The sequence below is a fragment of the Coturnix japonica genome, chromosome Z, assembly GCF_054131305.1.
Source record: "Coturnix japonica strain WE chromosome Z, WE-NBRP24, whole genome shotgun sequence".
NCBI lineage: Eukaryota > Metazoa > Chordata > Aves > Galliformes > Phasianidae > Coturnix > Coturnix japonica.
The window spans coordinates 23,308,952-23,328,230 of record NC_140702.1 but is presented as its reverse complement, the minus strand read 5'-3'; the positions used below and the strand labels follow the sequence as shown (position 1 = coordinate 23,328,230).

General features: G+C 35.9%; 1 protein-coding gene across 29 annotated transcripts in view; it reads right to left on the bottom strand.

The window, feature by feature from the left end:
* PPIP5K2 (diphosphoinositol pentakisphosphate kinase 2) overlaps positions 1–19,279 on the bottom strand; it is a 50,206-nt gene that overhangs the window by 6,915 nt on the left and 24,012 nt on the right. For 13 of the 29 annotated variants that reach the window (XM_085528029.1, XM_085528025.1, XM_085528036.1 and 10 more), the window contains 12 exons: positions 16,775–16,957; positions 15,029–15,170; positions 13,735–13,958; positions 11,382–11,509; positions 11,072–11,186; positions 9,697–9,804; positions 9,496–9,612; positions 8,635–8,808; positions 6,116–6,289; positions 4,774–4,843; positions 2,672–2,791; positions 1,715–1,777 (listed from right to left, as the gene is read on the bottom strand). In XM_085528029.1, the coding sequence (XP_085384155.1) occupies positions 1,715–1,777; positions 2,672–2,791; positions 4,774–4,843; positions 6,116–6,289; positions 8,635–8,808; positions 9,496–9,612; positions 9,697–9,804; positions 11,072–11,186; positions 11,382–11,509; positions 13,735–13,958; positions 15,029–15,170; positions 16,775–16,957 (1,618 nt within the window). Of the gene's footprint in view, positions 1–24; positions 153–1,714; positions 1,778–2,671; positions 2,792–4,773; positions 4,844–6,115; positions 6,290–7,200; positions 7,225–8,634; positions 8,809–9,495; positions 9,613–9,696; positions 9,805–11,071; positions 11,187–11,381; positions 11,510–13,734; positions 13,959–15,028; positions 15,171–16,774; positions 16,958–18,263; positions 18,400–19,279 lie in introns of those variants that run through there. The other 16 variants (XM_085528051.1, XM_085528050.1, XM_085528052.1 and 13 more) reach the window with 10 other exon arrangements.

The window sequence follows — 19,279 nt, the reverse complement described above, 5'->3', positions numbered from 1 at the left end:
CATTTAAAAGCTATAGAGACATACCACTGGAGCCTAGAAATTCCACAGAGGAAATGGACCAGCACCTAAAGAGGTGTGGGTGTTCTGCACAGAGGCCCAGAAAATAAGGTAAAGCACTGTCAGAAGACACTTGTTTCACCATGTTCCTTGAACTAAAGATGGTGGGAGAGGGAGGAGTCTGATGTGAGTTAAAGGGTGTGATAACAACATAAAAGTCAGAAAAGAAACAGAGCGAAAGGGACAAAGAGAACCAAAATAACAGTCCATGGGACAGACAACACTAACATGTCCTTATGTTAGTAGAGAACTCAGAACCTGCAACGTATTCAGGTACTACAAGAGCTCATGGAGCATGCATTCGTCTCATAAAAGATGTGTGGTAAAACATCTGTATGAAATGAATCAGAACAATCAGTGCATTCATTAAAAGCAATTTAGATCTATTTTTAAAGAATGCAGTAACAAAAAAAAAGAAGTGCTAAATGGAACCAATTATTAAATTGATATTCAAATGCAGCTCTTTCTGACCTTGTATGTTTTGGAAATACTACTTGATTTGATTCTAAAGATAAATAATGGGTTCCTATTTTTCCTAGCATACCAGTTTTCCCTTCAATAAGCACTGAAGTGCAAAAAAATTCCCTGTATACTCCAAGTGAATATTGTGAAAGACCAACCTTGCTTCTCAGCAAAGCAAAACAAAATCATACTATTTCTTTAACCTTGTTTATAAACAATTTTGAAGCTAACACAAAAATGCTGATGATTTCTACTGCAGTTTCAATGCTGCCTTCATCACTGAGCTCAGCCAGTGGCCACATGTATTTTAAAACTACACTTAAGAAATCCGGAAATGTTACATTAAGATCAGGTGGATACTGAAGACTGAGTTTGGTTTTCATGAACAGGATATGTTTTGGTCCTTTTTAATTGTGTGTAAAGCTAGGAAATATTTTGCTGAGAAAGAGAAAGATGTACCTCTGTGCGGTAAATGAGAGCTTTTTTGTTAGTGTGAAGATAGTCTAACTCTCACTGTTGCAGCTCAAAAGGTCAATGAAAGCAAGAAGCAATTCCCTTGCTGTGATTTTTTTTTTTTTTTTAGTGCAACATGTAAGTAATTTGCACATCCGATAAGACATATGAAAAGTTAAAATAAACTTTTGTCTGATGATAAATGTAGCAAATAAGCAGGAATGGAAATAACGTGTCTGTTTTATTTTTTTTTAATTTAGCACTAGTTCAAGAAGACAGTCATAAACTCGAGTTGTCATTTCAGTGGTTTATTTTAGAATCAAGAGGCTGACTCTGTATCAGGGAAACAGCTCCGCAGGATGAAGAAGAAGCAGCAGCAGCTATCAAGAAGTGTGTGCCCAATAAAGATCAGATTTATTTCTGCTTTTATCTTGCTCCATACAGTCTTGATTATATGAGAAATTTGGGAGAATAATTTGTCACAGAGATCATGATTAACAGTAGTACTTCAATTATTTTAAGAATTTTTCTGAGGAATGAATTTTGATGTTATATTTTAACAAACGAATGGCAGAGAAGGGGATTAGGATATCTAATGATTACAAATATATTTGGAATTGTGCTTGAAGTTAGGAATGACAGACGGCTGGATGATACTGTACACCCCATATTTGAAATAAAAATAAAAGGGATGAAGCAAGGAACCTTTTGTTTTTGTTTTTAAAATAAAAGCAAAACGTACCATTGGTTGGGTGTCGAGCAAATGAGATAGAAAACCTTTTAACAGCAGAACCGCGTGTGGTGTCTAAGAAAGAGAAAAACAGGTACCTGAAATTTGTAACAGCTACCAAAAGAGGGACATTTTAAAAAAGGAAAAGAAGAGGAATGAGAAAGAAAAGATGAGAAGGAATTAGAACTGAGTGGCATGCAGAAGGGACCGAGGAAAAGGGCTAAAATCTAAATAGAGGTTAAAAAGAAGAAAATTTGGATTGCTGCTAACTACAAGATGTGTAATGAAGTGTATGAAAACAAGCAGAATGAGCTGGTGATTCTGGCATACAACGTTATATCAAGTTTGAGTTGAACACTGAGTAGTGAACGGTGAGGGGGAAACAGCATGAATACCGTCTCACCTCAGAGCTATAAAGGTGTCCTTTGGCACTTTTATGTTCTGAAATCTAGTGAAAAACTTTCTTCTCTAACCCAGATTATTAAAAACAGAAAACCTCCTGCTCTGTTTGTAATCCAAACCCCACTGAAAAACAAGTCAGGAATCCTAAAATTTTCACCATCAGTATTTAAGTTATCACTTTGTCAATTCTTTCATTTCTTGCATATGCTCCAAGTTACTTACTTCAAGATCAATAATTGATGATAAAACCTGACATTTAAAATGATAAAAGAAATTCAAAACTAAAATCTTGGTTTTCTTAAAAAACAAACAAACAAACAAAAAGCATTTGTTGAAGTCTCCTGACACGTATGACAATTCTATGAGCTAATGTTCAATTCAAGACAGAAATGAGAATTAAATATGCTGTTACACATAAGCAAGCCATGGGCAATTATGAAAGAACAGAACCCCTCATAACTAATACTAAGGCAAAGGATTCTAGGATTCCATTAAAAAAAGATTTATCTTTAGAAGTTTAATGTGGCACATGGGTTTGTGCGTGCATGTGCGAGAGTGTGCACATACCATCTACGAAGCCAGAAGAAGTCAGCTTTTTACGATGAGTACGAGCATAATCCTGTAGGTTAGGTGCACTTGAAGAACCCCCGAGCACTGAGGTGCTAAACAGGCCCGCACAGTGAGACCCTGATGGGAGTTAGAGAAAATACATACAACAACCAGGTGTTCGTCCATTCACATTGGGGATGCATGCAGCATGCAAGCACATGGCTCTTACCACACAAAAGGCAGCTTTTGGCAGTGCCTTGGACAGGTTCACAATATGCTTGTAATGTCAGAGAGGTACTTGTAGGCTGAAACTACCATAACTTATTGTGGTTCTACTCATGAGACAGCACTCTCTGCCATATGTGCAAAGAGAGGACTGAGTTTAACATAGTGACTTCTTATCCTGTTTTCACACTTGGTAAAGAAAAGTTACTAGTTAGCATTAATGTAAACATAACCAAAACAACAAAACAAAAGCAAGATGATGTGAATCTTGTGCACTTTAAAACCTGCAGTTCTGAAACAAATATGAACTGGGAAAATACTGTTCATTGCTTTCATCCGAGTCAGCTTTTGAGATGACAGGCTGCAATGAAGTATGCATGCATTTCCACAGACATGGAAATATTTCCCTCTTTGCCCCTACAAAACATAAATCAAATCCGAAATGCTCTATTCATAGTCCAGCCACCATCACTGACAATGTTAGAAACTGAAAATGTTTCACAGTGTTTAGCTTGACTTCCTTTCCAGCGAAGACATTTGTACAACTCCATGCAAGTAACAGTCCTTTGTTACAACTCGTACAATCCTGCCACTGGAATGGAAGTTTTGACAAATCACTGAAAGCCACATAGAGAAAAATAACTCATAATTCACAGTATCTGGAATTTACATTGGACAATGACTGAAACGGAAAAAAGCTTCATTTTTCACTCGGCTCTTCACTACCAGTTGAAAGGAAGTGCTTTCACTCAGGACTTAGTGTTTGCATTTTAGATACGCTGCTACAGGAGACCAACTACCTATCCAATACTACTTCCTTTTATTGCTTTTGACAACCCAAAAAGGAAACATTACTAGCACATGTGACTAATCACAGCCAAAATAAATTGGTGCCTGGTCTGTGGCAACAGCCTTCAACATCAAATGTAATATCTTGACCTAAGCACAGAAATAAATCAACTTCCACAAGCCATATTGTGTCATTGGCAAAAGACAGTTACTTAACTTTAGCAAGCACACAATAAAAAAAATGACTTCAATAAACAAGAGCACCTGATGTATGCATTTCACTAATGAAAAAATATAGTAGGAAGAAAAATATCACAGAATAATTAGACATGCAAAAAGACAAAAAACAAACAAACAAAAAAAAACCCCAGATCTTTACAAAGAATTAAAAAGCTACTTTCAGTTATGGATATATAATTTATGCACTTTGTACAATTTATTTTTTCCATGAAAGGACACATTTGCAGAAAAAAATAGTATATATAGAATTGATTTATATTACTGTAAGATTTCATAGTTTTATATTTCAGCCATATGAACTCCAGGTCCCAAGAAACAACAGAAACACACCATGTGAACTGAAAGAATTTGAAACAACTGATTGAATTATAGCATGATTCGCTCTAATGCTGAAAAGAAGAAATTGATTTTAGGAGAAGGAATGCGTGTAAAAACCCTAATATATCACAATACTTGATGTTAGTTCCCCTTTCCTCCTCCTCTTGGTAAAGCATCCTCAAGAAATGTGTTTTCACAGTTTCCACTGTAGGTCATTTCTATTCAAAAGATTCTTGCAAAAACCTCAGTGTCAACTTCAGTCACAAATTACACATAAAAAATCTGCTTTATGTTAAAAATGATCCTGTTACTTCTTTCAGTCAGTGCTGTCAATAGTGCAAACTATTTGTTCTTTTTCAGTAGTGATTTACTTAGAAGCTACTGTTGCAGAAAACTGTCCAATTCAATAGGCAGACACTCAACGCGTTATTGATAGCAAAACAATACCAGGTCCTATTCACACAGAAGTTTTAATATACAACTGTGCAGAACAACAGGCAGAGGAAAAGCTGCTAACATGAAAGAAAACTTCAATTGTATGCACATACCTAGACCACTCTGCTTTTGTTCCAGAATAGTTCTTGGTGTTCGTAAGTTAGCATTGCTTTCTGATAGGACCTGAATATAAAAAAAACAAAACAACAGAAAAATAAGGGAAGGTAGAACAGTAGCATGAAATGTCCATTTAACTTGATACAGCAGCCTGTTTCATACAGACAAGTGTTAATAAGCTGTATGATAAGTGTTAGTAAAAATATGTAAAAGAAACATGAAAGATCATGCAATATCCCCTTCTGAAGGGAGTCCATTTCACATATGAGTTCCTTGCAATGGAGTGATGCAAAGCAAGCATTCAGAATGAGAAGGGACACAGACCAAGACAGATATGAGAACAGACATTTGAGACATTTTATTTTATTTTACCAAATTCACTCTCCTAAACTGCGCCTGTATTGAAAAAAGGAGGGGAGGGAAGGAAAGACAGACAGGCTATTGAGGACACCATACAATCACTGATCCATGCACGGGCTCAATCAGTGTTATCTTCAGATGCTCACAGCCTTTACTGATATAAACTTTTCCTATGCACATAGTTTCATAATCTTCCACAAAAGGGAAATTACAAAAATTTTCAAAGAAAAAGCATATGATTAACAGAACACCATCCACTGTCATACAGGTAAACAATATCTTGAAATACAAAGGATCTTAGATCTTCACTGGTATTTTTAAAAATGGTTATTTTTGTCCTGCTTCCTCCCCCACATATTTAAGAAAAAAATCTTCAAAATATTGTACAGGACAATGGATGATGTACTGCGTTGGGAGTTTTAGATACCTCCAGATACAGAACGCAAGAATTATTAGTGCTAGAATTTGTTCCCTGCAATAGTTAATATCAGGCCACTGAAAACATGATAAATGCAAAACAAGTTTTGAATAGCGGTATGAGGTTCCAAATAAATTATTTTAAATGGTATTGGTTGCAATTATTTTAAAAAAAGAAAAAAAAAAGAAAAAAAAAAAGAAAAACTAAAAATTAAATTTCAATTTACCTACCACCAAATTAAGCAATGCCATTTTTAAAGTCTTAAAGGACAACTAAACCAAAGCAGAAGTCTGTTTTATTAGGCAGTAGACCATGTCTTTTCTACTGTGGTAACATTTGCAATTCCTAAAAAGAAACCAATTTTTCAGGAAAGTGTGTAACACATTCAGTGGAAAAACATGCACTTGCTCTTTTTCCCCCAGACATTCTCGGGAAGTCATTTTAAAAAGTGGAAGAATTTGTTTCAAATGTAATCCATAACAAGGGATTAGATGTCCTTAAAGACAGTTGGTTGTTGCTTGGAATGCATAATAATGTTTAATGAAGTAAAGTTTAAAAACCTGTTGCCATGAGCCAAAAATACTGGATGTGAAAGCCAATGATTTAGGGGAGACAGGGGAAGAAGTGATTTGTTCCCCTGATCTGCGTCTTCGACGCCCAGTACCCACACCACTGGTGTAATGCAGCCAGGTACCAATACACTCTGGGCTAGACACACTCAGGGGGCTCTCTTCCTGGAAGTGAGAAAGGGGGCAAAAAACAGCAAAGCATGCAAAGTTAGATTCAACAAAGCCAAATGAACAGAAAAGAAAAAACAAAACAAACAAACAAACAAAACAAAACAAAAAAAAAAGTCTGCTTGCACCTTTTTGTATACTACTTCTAAAACTATTAAACAGTGAGTAGGGAAAAATATTATTAGAATACTAGGAAGTTATCAGTTCCACTCAATTATGTTCTAATACAACACTTTCATCATATTTCTGATAGCTTACTTATTAAATGGCATGAGAGAAAATACATGTGGGCACCAGTAATTGGTAACCTTGACATACTGTTTAACTGTCCCACCTAAATACATCAAGCTTTCCTAATTAATTAAGGTTTTTTTTATTTCTAGTTTACATATAGCCTTATCTAACAGAGTAATTTTATAACTACCCTTGAGCAGATTTCCAGTTCTAAATACCCTCTAAACATTATCTGAAGCTAGACAGCTGTAAGACTTTAAGAGAAGACAGCATCAGGCTAAGAGTCCCACAAGCCCTAAATTGCCATGTATCAATAGCAAACATTTTTTGCAATTGAGATTTTGATTTCAAACACTGATGAGCCTTACTTTCTAACTTCAGACCTACAACTCTTCTTTCAATACTCAATCACAGGCGAAATGTAATTAGGAATATTACTGACTATATCCCAGATTTAAACTTCCATCTAACACCTGACAGTGTCCCTTCAAATTAATGGACATAAAGGAAAAGAGAATTGCCTTAAAGATAAAAACAAACAAACAAACAAAAAAACAAACAAAAAAGGTTCAAGGCAGTTGCAGTTTAAGTTTCAATAAAATCACTTTTTAAAAACACTTGAAAAATACCATTTGGTATAAATATTCCAAATACTGGTTTTGCAGATTTCAGTGGGCCAGATGAAACTTTCACTTTCCCTTCAGAAAAAAAAACAAAATAAACAAACAAACAAACAAAAAAACACCCATGAAAAAAACCAACCTTCTTTGAATACTCCAGCAAATAGACAAATCACTGAAAGCTGGAACACATTCTGTCTAGACGTTTGTTACTCACACAGTCAAAATTTAGCAATTCACAGTATTGTTACCTTTTGAAAGTAACTTCCATATGATTCATGAAAATGAAGAAGGTTAAAGGGTTGAAATAAGTCATCTAAAAAACTTTTGTGTATATGAACTCATAACTAGGAGGGGAGCTTGCATGATCATACTGAAAACAGCATTTAAAAATCCAAAATATTGATGTTGTGAGCATTTGTTTATGATAAAACTTGGAGATAGAAAATGTAAGACATTCACATTTATTACCTTTGTTAATTTATGAAAGTCACATGAAGTTATACAGATATCCTTACAGGAGGAAACCATGCACCTTTTTCTCTCTGTGCTACTAATAACCAAATAACTTGCAAATCTTACTTCTCTAACACTTGCATTGCATACAAACCAGTCCATTCCCAACACAAACATGAAAGGAAAAGGTTTTGGTGTGAATCTTAAGTTCTGATGGCTTTAAGCAACTAAAAATGAGGCAATAAGAAGCTGTTAGTCTGCTTCTAGCATTAAAGTCGCAGAAGTGCCACTATGCACCAATTGAAGCTTTGCCACTCAATTGCGCAAATGGTTATCAGTGACAATGCTATGCATTCCCCACCTCTGTGACATTAAAGCCATATCCGTGAAGCACACCTAGATGTCATGGCCTTCAAGGCAGGAGACTAGACTGTTCAAGCTGTTATCTAAAGAATTCATGAAATGCAAACCCCATCCATTAAAAAAAAAAAAAAAGTGAAACCCTCCCACCCACCCAGTCCCCCCCCCCCCTCCCAAAAAAAAACCTCACAATTTATTCTCTTACCTTCAAATGCAAATGCTGAACAAGTGACAAGTGGAGTCACTTCTACTCCACATGAAAACAAATACAGCTGAAAACATTTGTCTTTCCTCTTCTACCCCCCTCCCATAACCCCCACTAATCCCTCTGTTTCTGTTCCCGCTCTGCACGATCACCCTGAAGGTTTTCTCAGTGCCCAATTCCAAATGTCTTGTAAGGATGAATACAGAAGCAATACAAGATAGTTTGAAGATGAAGACTCTTTCAATCTAAATACACATCTTCAAATATGGACTTTTTCTAATATGGCTTAAAAAGAAAAAAGTAAATAAGTCTTTGACGGAAAAATAATCATTCTTATAGACAAAATCCTTCAGGCAAATTACTGCCATGGAGGAACACCGTATTTAAGACTATGTGTAACTGAAAACAGAATTACTTTGTTACTGTTAATTCAAACAGAAATTAACTTCCAAAACATAAACACTTACTTCAACAGAACCAATCTTCCTGGATCTCGGAAGGGGTGACTTTCTGTGGATATGAATTGGGTCTGATACCATTGGCTTGAACATCACTACTGACCGATCTGTTTCATCCCTTTTAGATGCATGTGCCTCCTCATCACTATCATTTCTATGTGAGGTTTTCTTTGAGCCTTCATTCTATAAACAATAAATAATTCTTTTTCAGTTTAGCTGCACACCTTGTATCATGCAGACAGAAGTGGTTACTAAATTAACCTTCTAGAAAAAAACACAAAACAAGCTGATTTTAAAGATATTTAATATATGTGATTTTTTTTTTTTTACAACTAGTTATAAGATACATATTGCTGTAGACTTTAATAATCCATGTGTATTTGCTCCTAATTAACCACTGCCTGTACAGTGTGTTTCTAATTAGTCAAACCATTCAGCCAACATATCCTATTTCAATTTTCTGCTTACATGGTAGTAAAATTCTAGCTCTGTAAGTCAATAGATGAATTCCCAACTTTGCTTTTATTCATTTCTCAGAAATCATGTGTTAACTCCACACACCTATACGTACAACACTGAAGATATTAAGCAGTCCCCAACAATCTACATTTACAAGCATGCTAAACTACCTTATTTTCTTAAATATTTCCATCAGTTGCCAGAATATCATTGATGTGACACTAGCATTGCTACCACCTTTCTTACAAAGGTACTTTGTACTCCTAGTTCAGTCTGGCAAAGTGGTAGAAGGCTCAAACTGTCTGTGTGTCACACTTATATTTTTAACCTAAACATTTCCCACTGTTTATTTTAGTTATTTCTGCATCCAGAAAAACTAAATTTTGCTTGAAACAAAGGCCTGATTATTACCTCTCGGGAGGCAGGTCTGTATCCATATCCAGATGGTAAATTTTTATCTTCCTCACAGCCTTTAGCTCCTGGACTGAAGTGCAGCTCTACATGAAAACGTTCTTCTGAAGAAAGTTCCTGAAGAAAATGATAAATAGGTTTACACTTCAATACGTAACTTAGCACTACTCGTTTCGGAAGGCATTCATAGATTTCAAATACCTTATTTGGATCCTCATAGAGCATAATAACAATCTGTGTCATGTAATTGAGTTCATTGACAACGTTTAAGTAATCCATAGCTCGTTTCCATTGTTCATCTTTTGCTTCCTTGTGAACAGAAAAAAATATTAGAATCTTGACAAATAAAAGCCAGCAATTTTCTTTAGAAAGGCTGATCATTTCCATTTTCAACCATTTAGATGGTTTTCATATTAACAGCAGAAGTATGAAGCTCTATTACAACTAATGAAAAACTACAGATATATCTTGAAAAAGTAAAGTAAAAATACACATAAAATGAATAGGGAGTGAATTTATCTCACAGTATCTTTCAGGTTATTTTGTTAATAACGTTGCATGCTGTGTAAACAGAAGCACCATTAACATTTTTCTGGTTGGAATTTTTGATTTTGCAATAAAATCCGCTTCAAATAGTATGGGTATATTGTGGGAAACATTTCTAGATATCTAGCAGTTAAGCAGATGGAGAAGGCTTCCAAGATACAGAGAAAAATAATAATCTCATTCTGAATACCTTCATATGAATATTCACCTTTTCTGTGCTCTAAAACAATGTCCATGAATAATGAATAACTGCTATACTTAGTAATTCATTAAATTATTAAAGGAAACTAATGAGTTTATAAGCCTAAAAGCTACAGCTTGCCACAGAGGTTTATGAGTTTAATCAATGAGTTTATTTATCTGTAACCTGAAGAAAGAATGCCAATACAGCCGCTTCAAAGAGCAGATTTAGATTTACATAAAGCTTAGAATCAGCTGTATAGGCCCTGCGGTACTACATTTGTCCTCTCCATGAGCTTATCTGGGCAACCAGTGAATCTGAAAGTTGGTCTTTTTAAGTCTTTGGTTTCCAAGCCAATCAGACAGACAATAAAGCATAACCTTTGAAGTATTACACAATAGTGCCAGGCAGAAAGGTCTTGACAATATGACAGTTACAAAAATAAGCCTATCCAAAAGTAAATTCAGAGACTTCTGAACTGCAATATGAAGGGAAAAAAAAAAAAAAAAAAAAAAGGACTTGGAAGGGTAACAACAGAAGACAAAGAAATGGGTTATCTGCCCTTTGCAAACCCTTTTGAGACCACAGTATCAGCTGCATAAGTGAACATACCAATGCAACTCAGCACTAATTTAAAAGTAGATGCTCTTCTCCAATAAATTATCACATTTGGAGTCTGAGATATGGCCCTGCACATATACTAAGAAATCCTTTGTTTCAAAAAGTGTAATAACTTTCAAAGACACTTGGGAAAAATAAGCTTTCACTTAATACAGTTTTAGTAAAAATTATTTGTTTTTTTTTTTTTTTTAAATATTTCAGGGTTCACAGTAAAAGAGTTCAACTTACATCACATAAGGCACCATAACGAAGAGTGGATAACAGGGAATGAACATGACTTTCGCTGGTGAAATACAGTCGCGTGCGAACATGGCGTTCAGGGGACATAACACCCCTGGAGTAACTTAAAAGGAAAAAAATCTAATTAGACCATAATGACATATGGCTCTATTTTAGAATTAGACATCAACTAATAAATGAATCATGTCTTTAAAATTACTCTGAACTATTAAGATATTTCAGACATGGAAGCTACAGAGTATCTCCAGTAAGTCTTACAAGAATTAACATGATCATATAAAAATATTACAAGACTTACAGAGGGTGAAGCTTATTTACAGTATCATCATCTTGAGTCCTCTGAAGGTCAGAACGTATTTTTCTAACTAGAGGAGTGCAGTAACCTTTGGCAATCTCTAGTTTCTCAGCCTTTGAAATACCATATTCCTATATAAGAAAAAAAAAAGTCTTAAAATTCAGTTGAAGAAGAACATACCTTCTAATACAGGGCTTGTGTAATAAATTCACAGAATTACTGAATTAAGGGATTGGGTGGGATCTCTGCAAATCATCTACTCTAGCCCCCTGCTAAAAGCAGATTCCCTTGCACAGTGAAGCATCCCATGAGTGCTGATTATCTCCAGAGGAAGACTCCACAACCTCTATGGAGAGCCTGTTCCAGTGCTCTGTCACCCTCACAATAAAGAGGTTTTTCCTCATTTTCAGATGGAATATCAGTTTTGTGTCCATTACACCTTGTCCTGTCATTGGGCACCACTGAAAAGAGCCTAGCTCCATCCACTAAACACCTGCACTTTAGATATTTATAAAGAGTTAAGAGATTCCCTTTCAGTCTTCTCCAGGTTGAAGAGCCCCAGCCCTCTCAGCCTGTTTTCAGAAGGGAGATGCTCCAGACCCTTAATCATCTTTGCAATCCTTCACTGGCCAATTTTTTTTTTTTTTTTAATTACTATTATTTTTTTTGAAGTTCCCTTCTTGCTTGGACTGAGGAGCCCAGAACTGGATGCAGTACTCCAGATATGGCCTCACAAAGGCAGATCAGAGGGTGAGGATCACCTCCCTCAAGCTGCTGGCCACGCTTTTTTTAATGCACCCCAGGATACCATTGGTCTTCTTGGCCACAAAGGCACACTGCTGGCTCATGGACAGCCTGCCGTCCAGCAGCATACTTATGTGCTTCTCTACATGTCTCCTTCCTAGCAGGTCAGCCCCTAACCTGTACACAGTTATTCAGTTAGCTACCTGCTATTGTTCTGACTGCAAACAGTTAAACAATTCTGTTTAATGTCTTTATTACATCTGACCCACTTTTAAGTTAGAAGAGGCTTTCCTTTTTCCTATTTGAGATGACAGGGAGAAGCAATTCTTCATCCACAGAAGTGGATTTCCTGCCTGGTATGGTCAGAAAAAGATGAATTATTCTTTCTCCCATACAGATTTAGACATGTATGGTGGATTTAATTTCAATTACCTATTTTTTTTCCCCAGTGAATGAAGACAGGTACATCACTTGTTTGATGTCTGCTTTAGTCTGAGTTAAAACACCCCACAGATCATCTCCTATTCACTTCAAATAGCACTAAAATGGCAGTTAAATACAACTGGTAGATACTGTATCTGTTATGGTATTTACAATAGTAAAATAGTAAAACAGTATTTTACAACAGTAAAAAACATCATATTTCAGAAGCCCCTCAGTCTGTGCCACATCTGGTATGAAAGTGCTTGTATCATTTTCCTGGATCATTTTCACCAGAAAGCAGAATAAGTGCTTTTCCATATGGATTATGCATGTTTCACAAGCTTCCGTTTATTTTCTTCCTTCCTTTTATTTTTAGTTACTGTCCCCTAATACACTATTCAAAATTAAACTCAGCAGAAGCACATAATACACACAGTACACTTAAAATTATTGCTCTTTTCATCCTCATTACTGTCAGGCAGTTTGAGAAATGGGCATGAGAAGAAGTCCCCTCACTTGCTGCAGAAAATGAGTAACACCTCCCAGTTACAGCGGTATATAATTTCAAGGACACTCCTGGACAGCTTTTGCACATTCTGTCCTACACTACAATACAGTTTCATTTCCTGTAGTCAACAGCATTTAGCACTAATCTGAATTTAACAGACTGCAGTACAGAGAAGTTTAACTAGTACATCTGTCCTTAAATTCTACGAAACTTAAAGCATATTTTTTTATCAGGGAGTGGTAGTATTTTGAAGTAGCAGAAAGGTCTTTCTAAATGTAATTTGCTTAAGCAAATTAAAATTAGTTAGATTAGGATTCAATGTCAATTGCAGAAAGCCTGAAAATAAAATTAATTTAATTAAATGTGATTTAAGAACAAAGTTGCCCACATGGGCTCCGCTTACTTCCACAAATAATGTTTGAGATGAACCACATCACTTTAATACACTGCAGCAGAGGAGGCAGGCATGTTCCCAACTTAAACTGCCAGAAAAAAAATCACTCTGACCACAATTCAGTGAATTATGAATCAAAATTTTTCTTATACAAAATAATCTTATTGTGATCAGAAAATAAGAGGTGAAGCTAAAGTGGCTTTTAATATAAAAGTCAGAGTAAACATCTCACATATAGTCTATAAAAAGATGATGAAGTATTCTATTTCATAACTGAAAATATTTACCTGAGGAATCACAATGTCAGCTAAAGCTTTTGAAAGCCTATATAATTCCATTGTGTTTTCTAATTTTAAGGAGACATTGTGCTGCACATCGTATTTTATACAGTCGTAAATATCAGGAATTTTGCTAATGTCATATCTTCCATTCTTTGTTTTAAAGTCTTTTTCCAGCTTGGCCCACCTGCGCAGCATCAGTTCCAGCGTTTCACTGTGGTACAGCTGAATATCTGGATAAACAGTAAGTAATCAGGAGCACCCAAATAACAGGGAAAAAAAAGTTAATTATATGATAAAAATAGTTGAAAACAATTGTGAAGTATGTTTAAAGGGGTAACAGGAAATAACTACACTATCTGAGAGAACAGATGTACATATGGTTACTTTTACTGTTGAAATTATCTAGTTTCATCAAGACAGCAGAGGGTTCCCTGTAGTACTGTACTACTAGCCCTTTAAACAAAGCTACAATACAAAGAATAAAGTGTCCTACAGAACACAGAATAATTACAAAAGTGTAAACTAAATGCCCACTATTAGAAAATTCCAGGAGGGAGGAAGAGGAAGAAGACAACATCTGTTTCAGAACAGAATGTAAATCTAATTTGCTGCTCTTTTCCAAATGTCAACAGTAAAAGACTGGAAGAAAGGATGGACTATACCCATTTGCAGGATAAAAGACTGGATCAAACAGACAAAAAAAAATTATACTCTTTACAGGTGATACCTGCATGGATCAACCTCAGAACAGTAGCTGTTTATATTCAATGCGCAGTAAAGAATACCAGATAACAAATATTCAAATATTTAGCTTATACAGAAAATGCAATGTGGCTGCTCCCAGCTTCAGTTTTCCTTTTTCACTATTTCAATATCATTAAAATAGAACATAAGTCTATGCAGTTCTTACGTGCATTATCAGCAGGCAATAACACATCCTCAGCAAAGATATTTAAACATAAAAGCACACCTTTATAACTTAGCTTTGTTACCACCTGCTTTGCCTATTTCTTCTGTGGACTGCTGAGTTACAAATTTCTATATTAAGAATTTCTGTAAAAATGTGACAACTAGCCTGAACTTCTGAATACCACAAAGAGCTCTTACCTGCAATATGACCAAGTGTTCCTCTTGCTTTTGACTGTAAAATTATTTATATTGAAATAGATTGTGAAAATCCTTATGCCATCTCTGAAAAGTTCTGCTAAAAGCCATTGTACCACAGAAGGGTTATACTGTAGTTCTCCCTCAAATGTAAACAAGACAAGCTACACACAGCTACAAAAAACTGTTCAAATACCTGCAGACTTTGGTTCTTCCATTTTTTGCCTAATCTGAGAAGTCAAGCTCTGGATCAAGGAGTAGACTTTGTCACATGTCTTAACAGGATTTTTAATAACCTGCATTGACTTTATCAATGAAATGCTTCCAGATGGTGTAAGCTGTAATTTGAGATAAACACAAACTGATTAGATTAAAAAACAAAGCAAGCAAGTAAACAAAAACAAACAAAAAGAAACCACAACAAAAACAACTATGGAAGTAAGATGGAAAATACTAAAGATTCTAAGTATCAGATTGAAGGCACTGATGTAGGTTGTTAGTTTTTGAAACCATTTCTCAATCATCTACTCCCTTAGAAAAACTAAGAATCAAAAACACATTGAAAGGTACTAAGTATGAGAAAATCAAAGATGTCAAGAAATTAAGAATAATCTCATGCAGTAAACAAGAGCAGCTTCAAGAGTTCCGAAAATTTTTCTTTGTTCTAAGACATAGAAATTACATGAAAATTCTGAGGATTCTTATGATTCTTTATATACTTAGCAACTTTCTGTAGCTTTTGTTCAACTAACGATTGTATTAAAAATCTTTGTAAAAGATCTACAAGAAATTACAGTTAGCCTATGTATCTCAGTAAAACCCATGTTGTTCTATACAGTACCTTTACTAGCGTAACTAGAAGGAAGAATGAGACACATGGAAAAAAACCTGACTCTTCCTGTCTTAGCTTTCTGGTCCCATAAACATAGATAAAAATAAACCCTTTTAAGCACAAACTCTGGCATGGAGAAAGAAAAATATAACAAAACAAAAGCAAAAGTAAATTGTTAACTTACCTAAATGCAAGTATGTTAAAAATAAAGAAAGAAAAAAAGAAAAACACAGAAAATGTATTATCACTTTATAATGTCAAATTTTAGTCACTCTCAGCAACTATCTTAAAAAAGAATGCACTACGGTTTCAGTCCTCTTTTACATTCCACTATATCTATGCAAAGCCAAAAACAGGAAAATAAAATAAGTATTTGAAACCCTGTACCTTCTCATTTTTTCCACATGCAAAATCCACTGCTGGTAGTGGTTTGACTTTTAATCTACATACCTAAATAAGTCCACAAAGAGCATACATGCAGCTAGTACAATTATTTTTCAATAATTTGATCCCAGGACCTTTTAGAAAATATCAGCTAAAACTTACAGAGACCACATCTGAGGTATTTCATTTGAACCAGAAACAATCATGCAGATCATACTATGTCAGCATTAACTATTTTAACTATTTTATTATGCAGTAGATTATTATGATAATGAGACATTTCCTTTCACTGGTAAGGAACTATTCTACTGATTTTCTGCCTCTTATTACTGTTATAGTCAGAAAAAAAGCCTTGTAGGATACCAGCACCTTGTAGGATACAGTATCACAAACTTATTAAAAAGGTCACAGTGACGACTAGAAAAAAAAGTATAAAAATATAGTTTTATCTCTTGAATAATTAAAAACAAACAAACAAACAAAAAACCAACATTGACAAAGATTTACTAATGTGGTCCCTACCATCAATTATATTTCTACTTTGAAGTTTGTTACTCAAATTTCAATAGCTTAACATATCTAATTGCTACAGCTTCCTTCTTAGATCAAACTACTTGCAAACACATACATGATTTTTCAAAGGACATACATAAAACAACTGCTCATTATTTTAATGTAGGTATTTACTTGTCATTTCACTTCACTGAAAACTACTTATGTTCTAACCTTATCGTAGTCATCAGCAGTAAATTCTCTGTCTCTCTGGAGAATTTCATGGAGCCTTGCTTTAACACGATGCTGACAGCTGCTTAAAGAATCACTGTCACTGTCCAGTAGACCATTCATATTAGCACTTTTTACCATCTGGACAAGAATAGGGGTCAGCTCGCCCTCTAAGGCCAGTAGTCCCTGGAGCAAATAATATAATGAATCAAGCAAACATGAGATAACAAAAGCATCTTAAAAAATAAACAAAAAAACAACTTAAAATCCTAATTTAAACTCAAGATTATATTTGTTGCCTGTAGCTTAGATATACAGGGACTTAGCCATTAGGACAGGGGTGAATGGTTAGTTAGAACAGGAGGGAATGTCTTTAAACTAAAGAAGGTTGATTTAGATTAGATGTCAGGGGAATATCTTTATTGAGAGTTTGGTGAGGTGTTGAAACAGGTTGCTCAGAGAAGTTCTGGATGCCCCATCCCTGAAGGTGTTTAGGGCCACACTGGATGGGGCTCTGGGCAATCTGATCTACTGCTTGATCTAGCAGTTGGCAAGGTAGAAGCATTGGAGCCTGATGATCCTTAAGGCCCCTTCCAACCCAAGACATTCTGTGATTCCATTCTATCATTCTGTGAAAGCACTGCCTTGGTGTGTAGGATTGCTACAGTTGGTGCAACAGTGATGGTTACATGCCCTTAGAGCATGATCCCCACAGCTCCACTGTGAGACCCCAGCATGTTGCAGGTGCCAAGAATGCCCCTGGGAGGTCATAGCTGTCCAGGTCTCAGGTAAGAGGGAGTGCATGGTGCAACAGCAACTGACTCATGGGGGACATGCCCTGGTCCAGAGAACCAGATGAAGGAGCTATGGAAAGAGACTGAGTAGGATCTGGGAAGACATAGAGGACACACAATGCCTTGGCAGAGATCCTACAGGGCCCAAACGCTGTGTGGCATAGAAGGACAATTAAATTCTACAGTTGAACAAAAGGCAGATGGAGACTTTCAAAATGAAGAAGGCTAGAAACTTTTGTGACTCTTCTGGCAACAGAAGGGCATTGAGGTAAGTATGGAAATTGAATGGCATTCCCCTCAAGTCTACTGACTTAGGAGAAAGCAGGACTGATGGCTGTCCACATGGAATACCTGTGCACCAACACATGCAGCATGGAAACAAACAAGGGAAACAGAAATTCTGCAAAGGTTTAATTTACGGAGATTACAGAGATAGGCGGGATAGCTCAAATGAATGGAGCTGCTTTGCTACAGTACAGAGGAAGGCATGGAGGAAGAACTGGATTCTGTATAAAGGAGTGACTTGACTATTGGTACCTTTGCTTTCAAACCAGTTACAAGTCACTTGAGACATTACATGTAAGGATGAAAAGATAGATAAATGATCATATCAAGGCAGGCCTCTGCTACAGACCACCCAACTAAAAGAGGAAATAGATGAAGCCTTCTTAAACTAAGAATGTCTCATGATTTCATACCTTTTTCAATACTTAATTCTGGATACGTAATGCATGAGCAATACCGCGTGTGTCAAGAGTCTCAGATTGCTGAAGAACATCCAGGACAATTCCATGGCAAAGGATACTGATTAATTATCTAGCTGAGACATTTTCCTGGAGCTGTTTCTCAGAAAGTCAGGAAAGTGAAGGTCAGTGGCAGCCTTGGCAATAGAAATCATGAAATTGTGACAAATTCTTAGAGAAGAGGACAAATAATTGCATCAGAGCCCCTGCAAATGATGATACTTCAACTTTTCATGCAATTCCCAGGGAAGAGTGTCCCAAAGGGCAAAGGTGCATAGAACAGCTGTCCCTAAGGACAAAATCATCAAAATACAAAAGCAGTCCAACCTGACATGAGGAAAGTCGTGTAGAAAGTCAGCATGGATTAAAAAGGAACACAGGGAAGGTAAAGGCAGGGATGGGCTACCTAGAAGAATCAGAGAAACTACCTGAGAATGAAAGGGTGGAATTAAAAACTTAGGCTGTGGAATCTTCATTCCTGTAGATGCTCAGAACTTGACTGGATACAGTTGTAGGCAACTAACCTTGTGCTGTCTGAAGCTGAACTACATTGCCTACAGAGTCTCCCTTTCACCTAACTCACTCTTATTGCTCTGTATTTATGAAAACCATTCACCTAAAGAAGTCTTTATGTAGCACTTGCTCTGAGTTCTCTCAAACAATTCAAGATCTGTATCACTGCAAGAAGGAAGTGAATAAAATTATTAGCAGTGGAAGGATTACACATGAGAAAGGCTACTTCGGAAGAGGACCAAAAGAAGAATTTGCCTAGCATGAATAGAGGCAAAGGCACACTTTGGCAAACACTGGAGATGTAGGAACTTCTGAACCCTGGTCAAAGATTAAAATGTATCCTTTTAACTTTTACAGAAATTGTTTCAACTGGTAGAAAAGAAACACACACATACAAAAACAACCAATAACAAAACCCAAACCAAATTAATCTTTATTTTTTTAACAATTTCTCACTT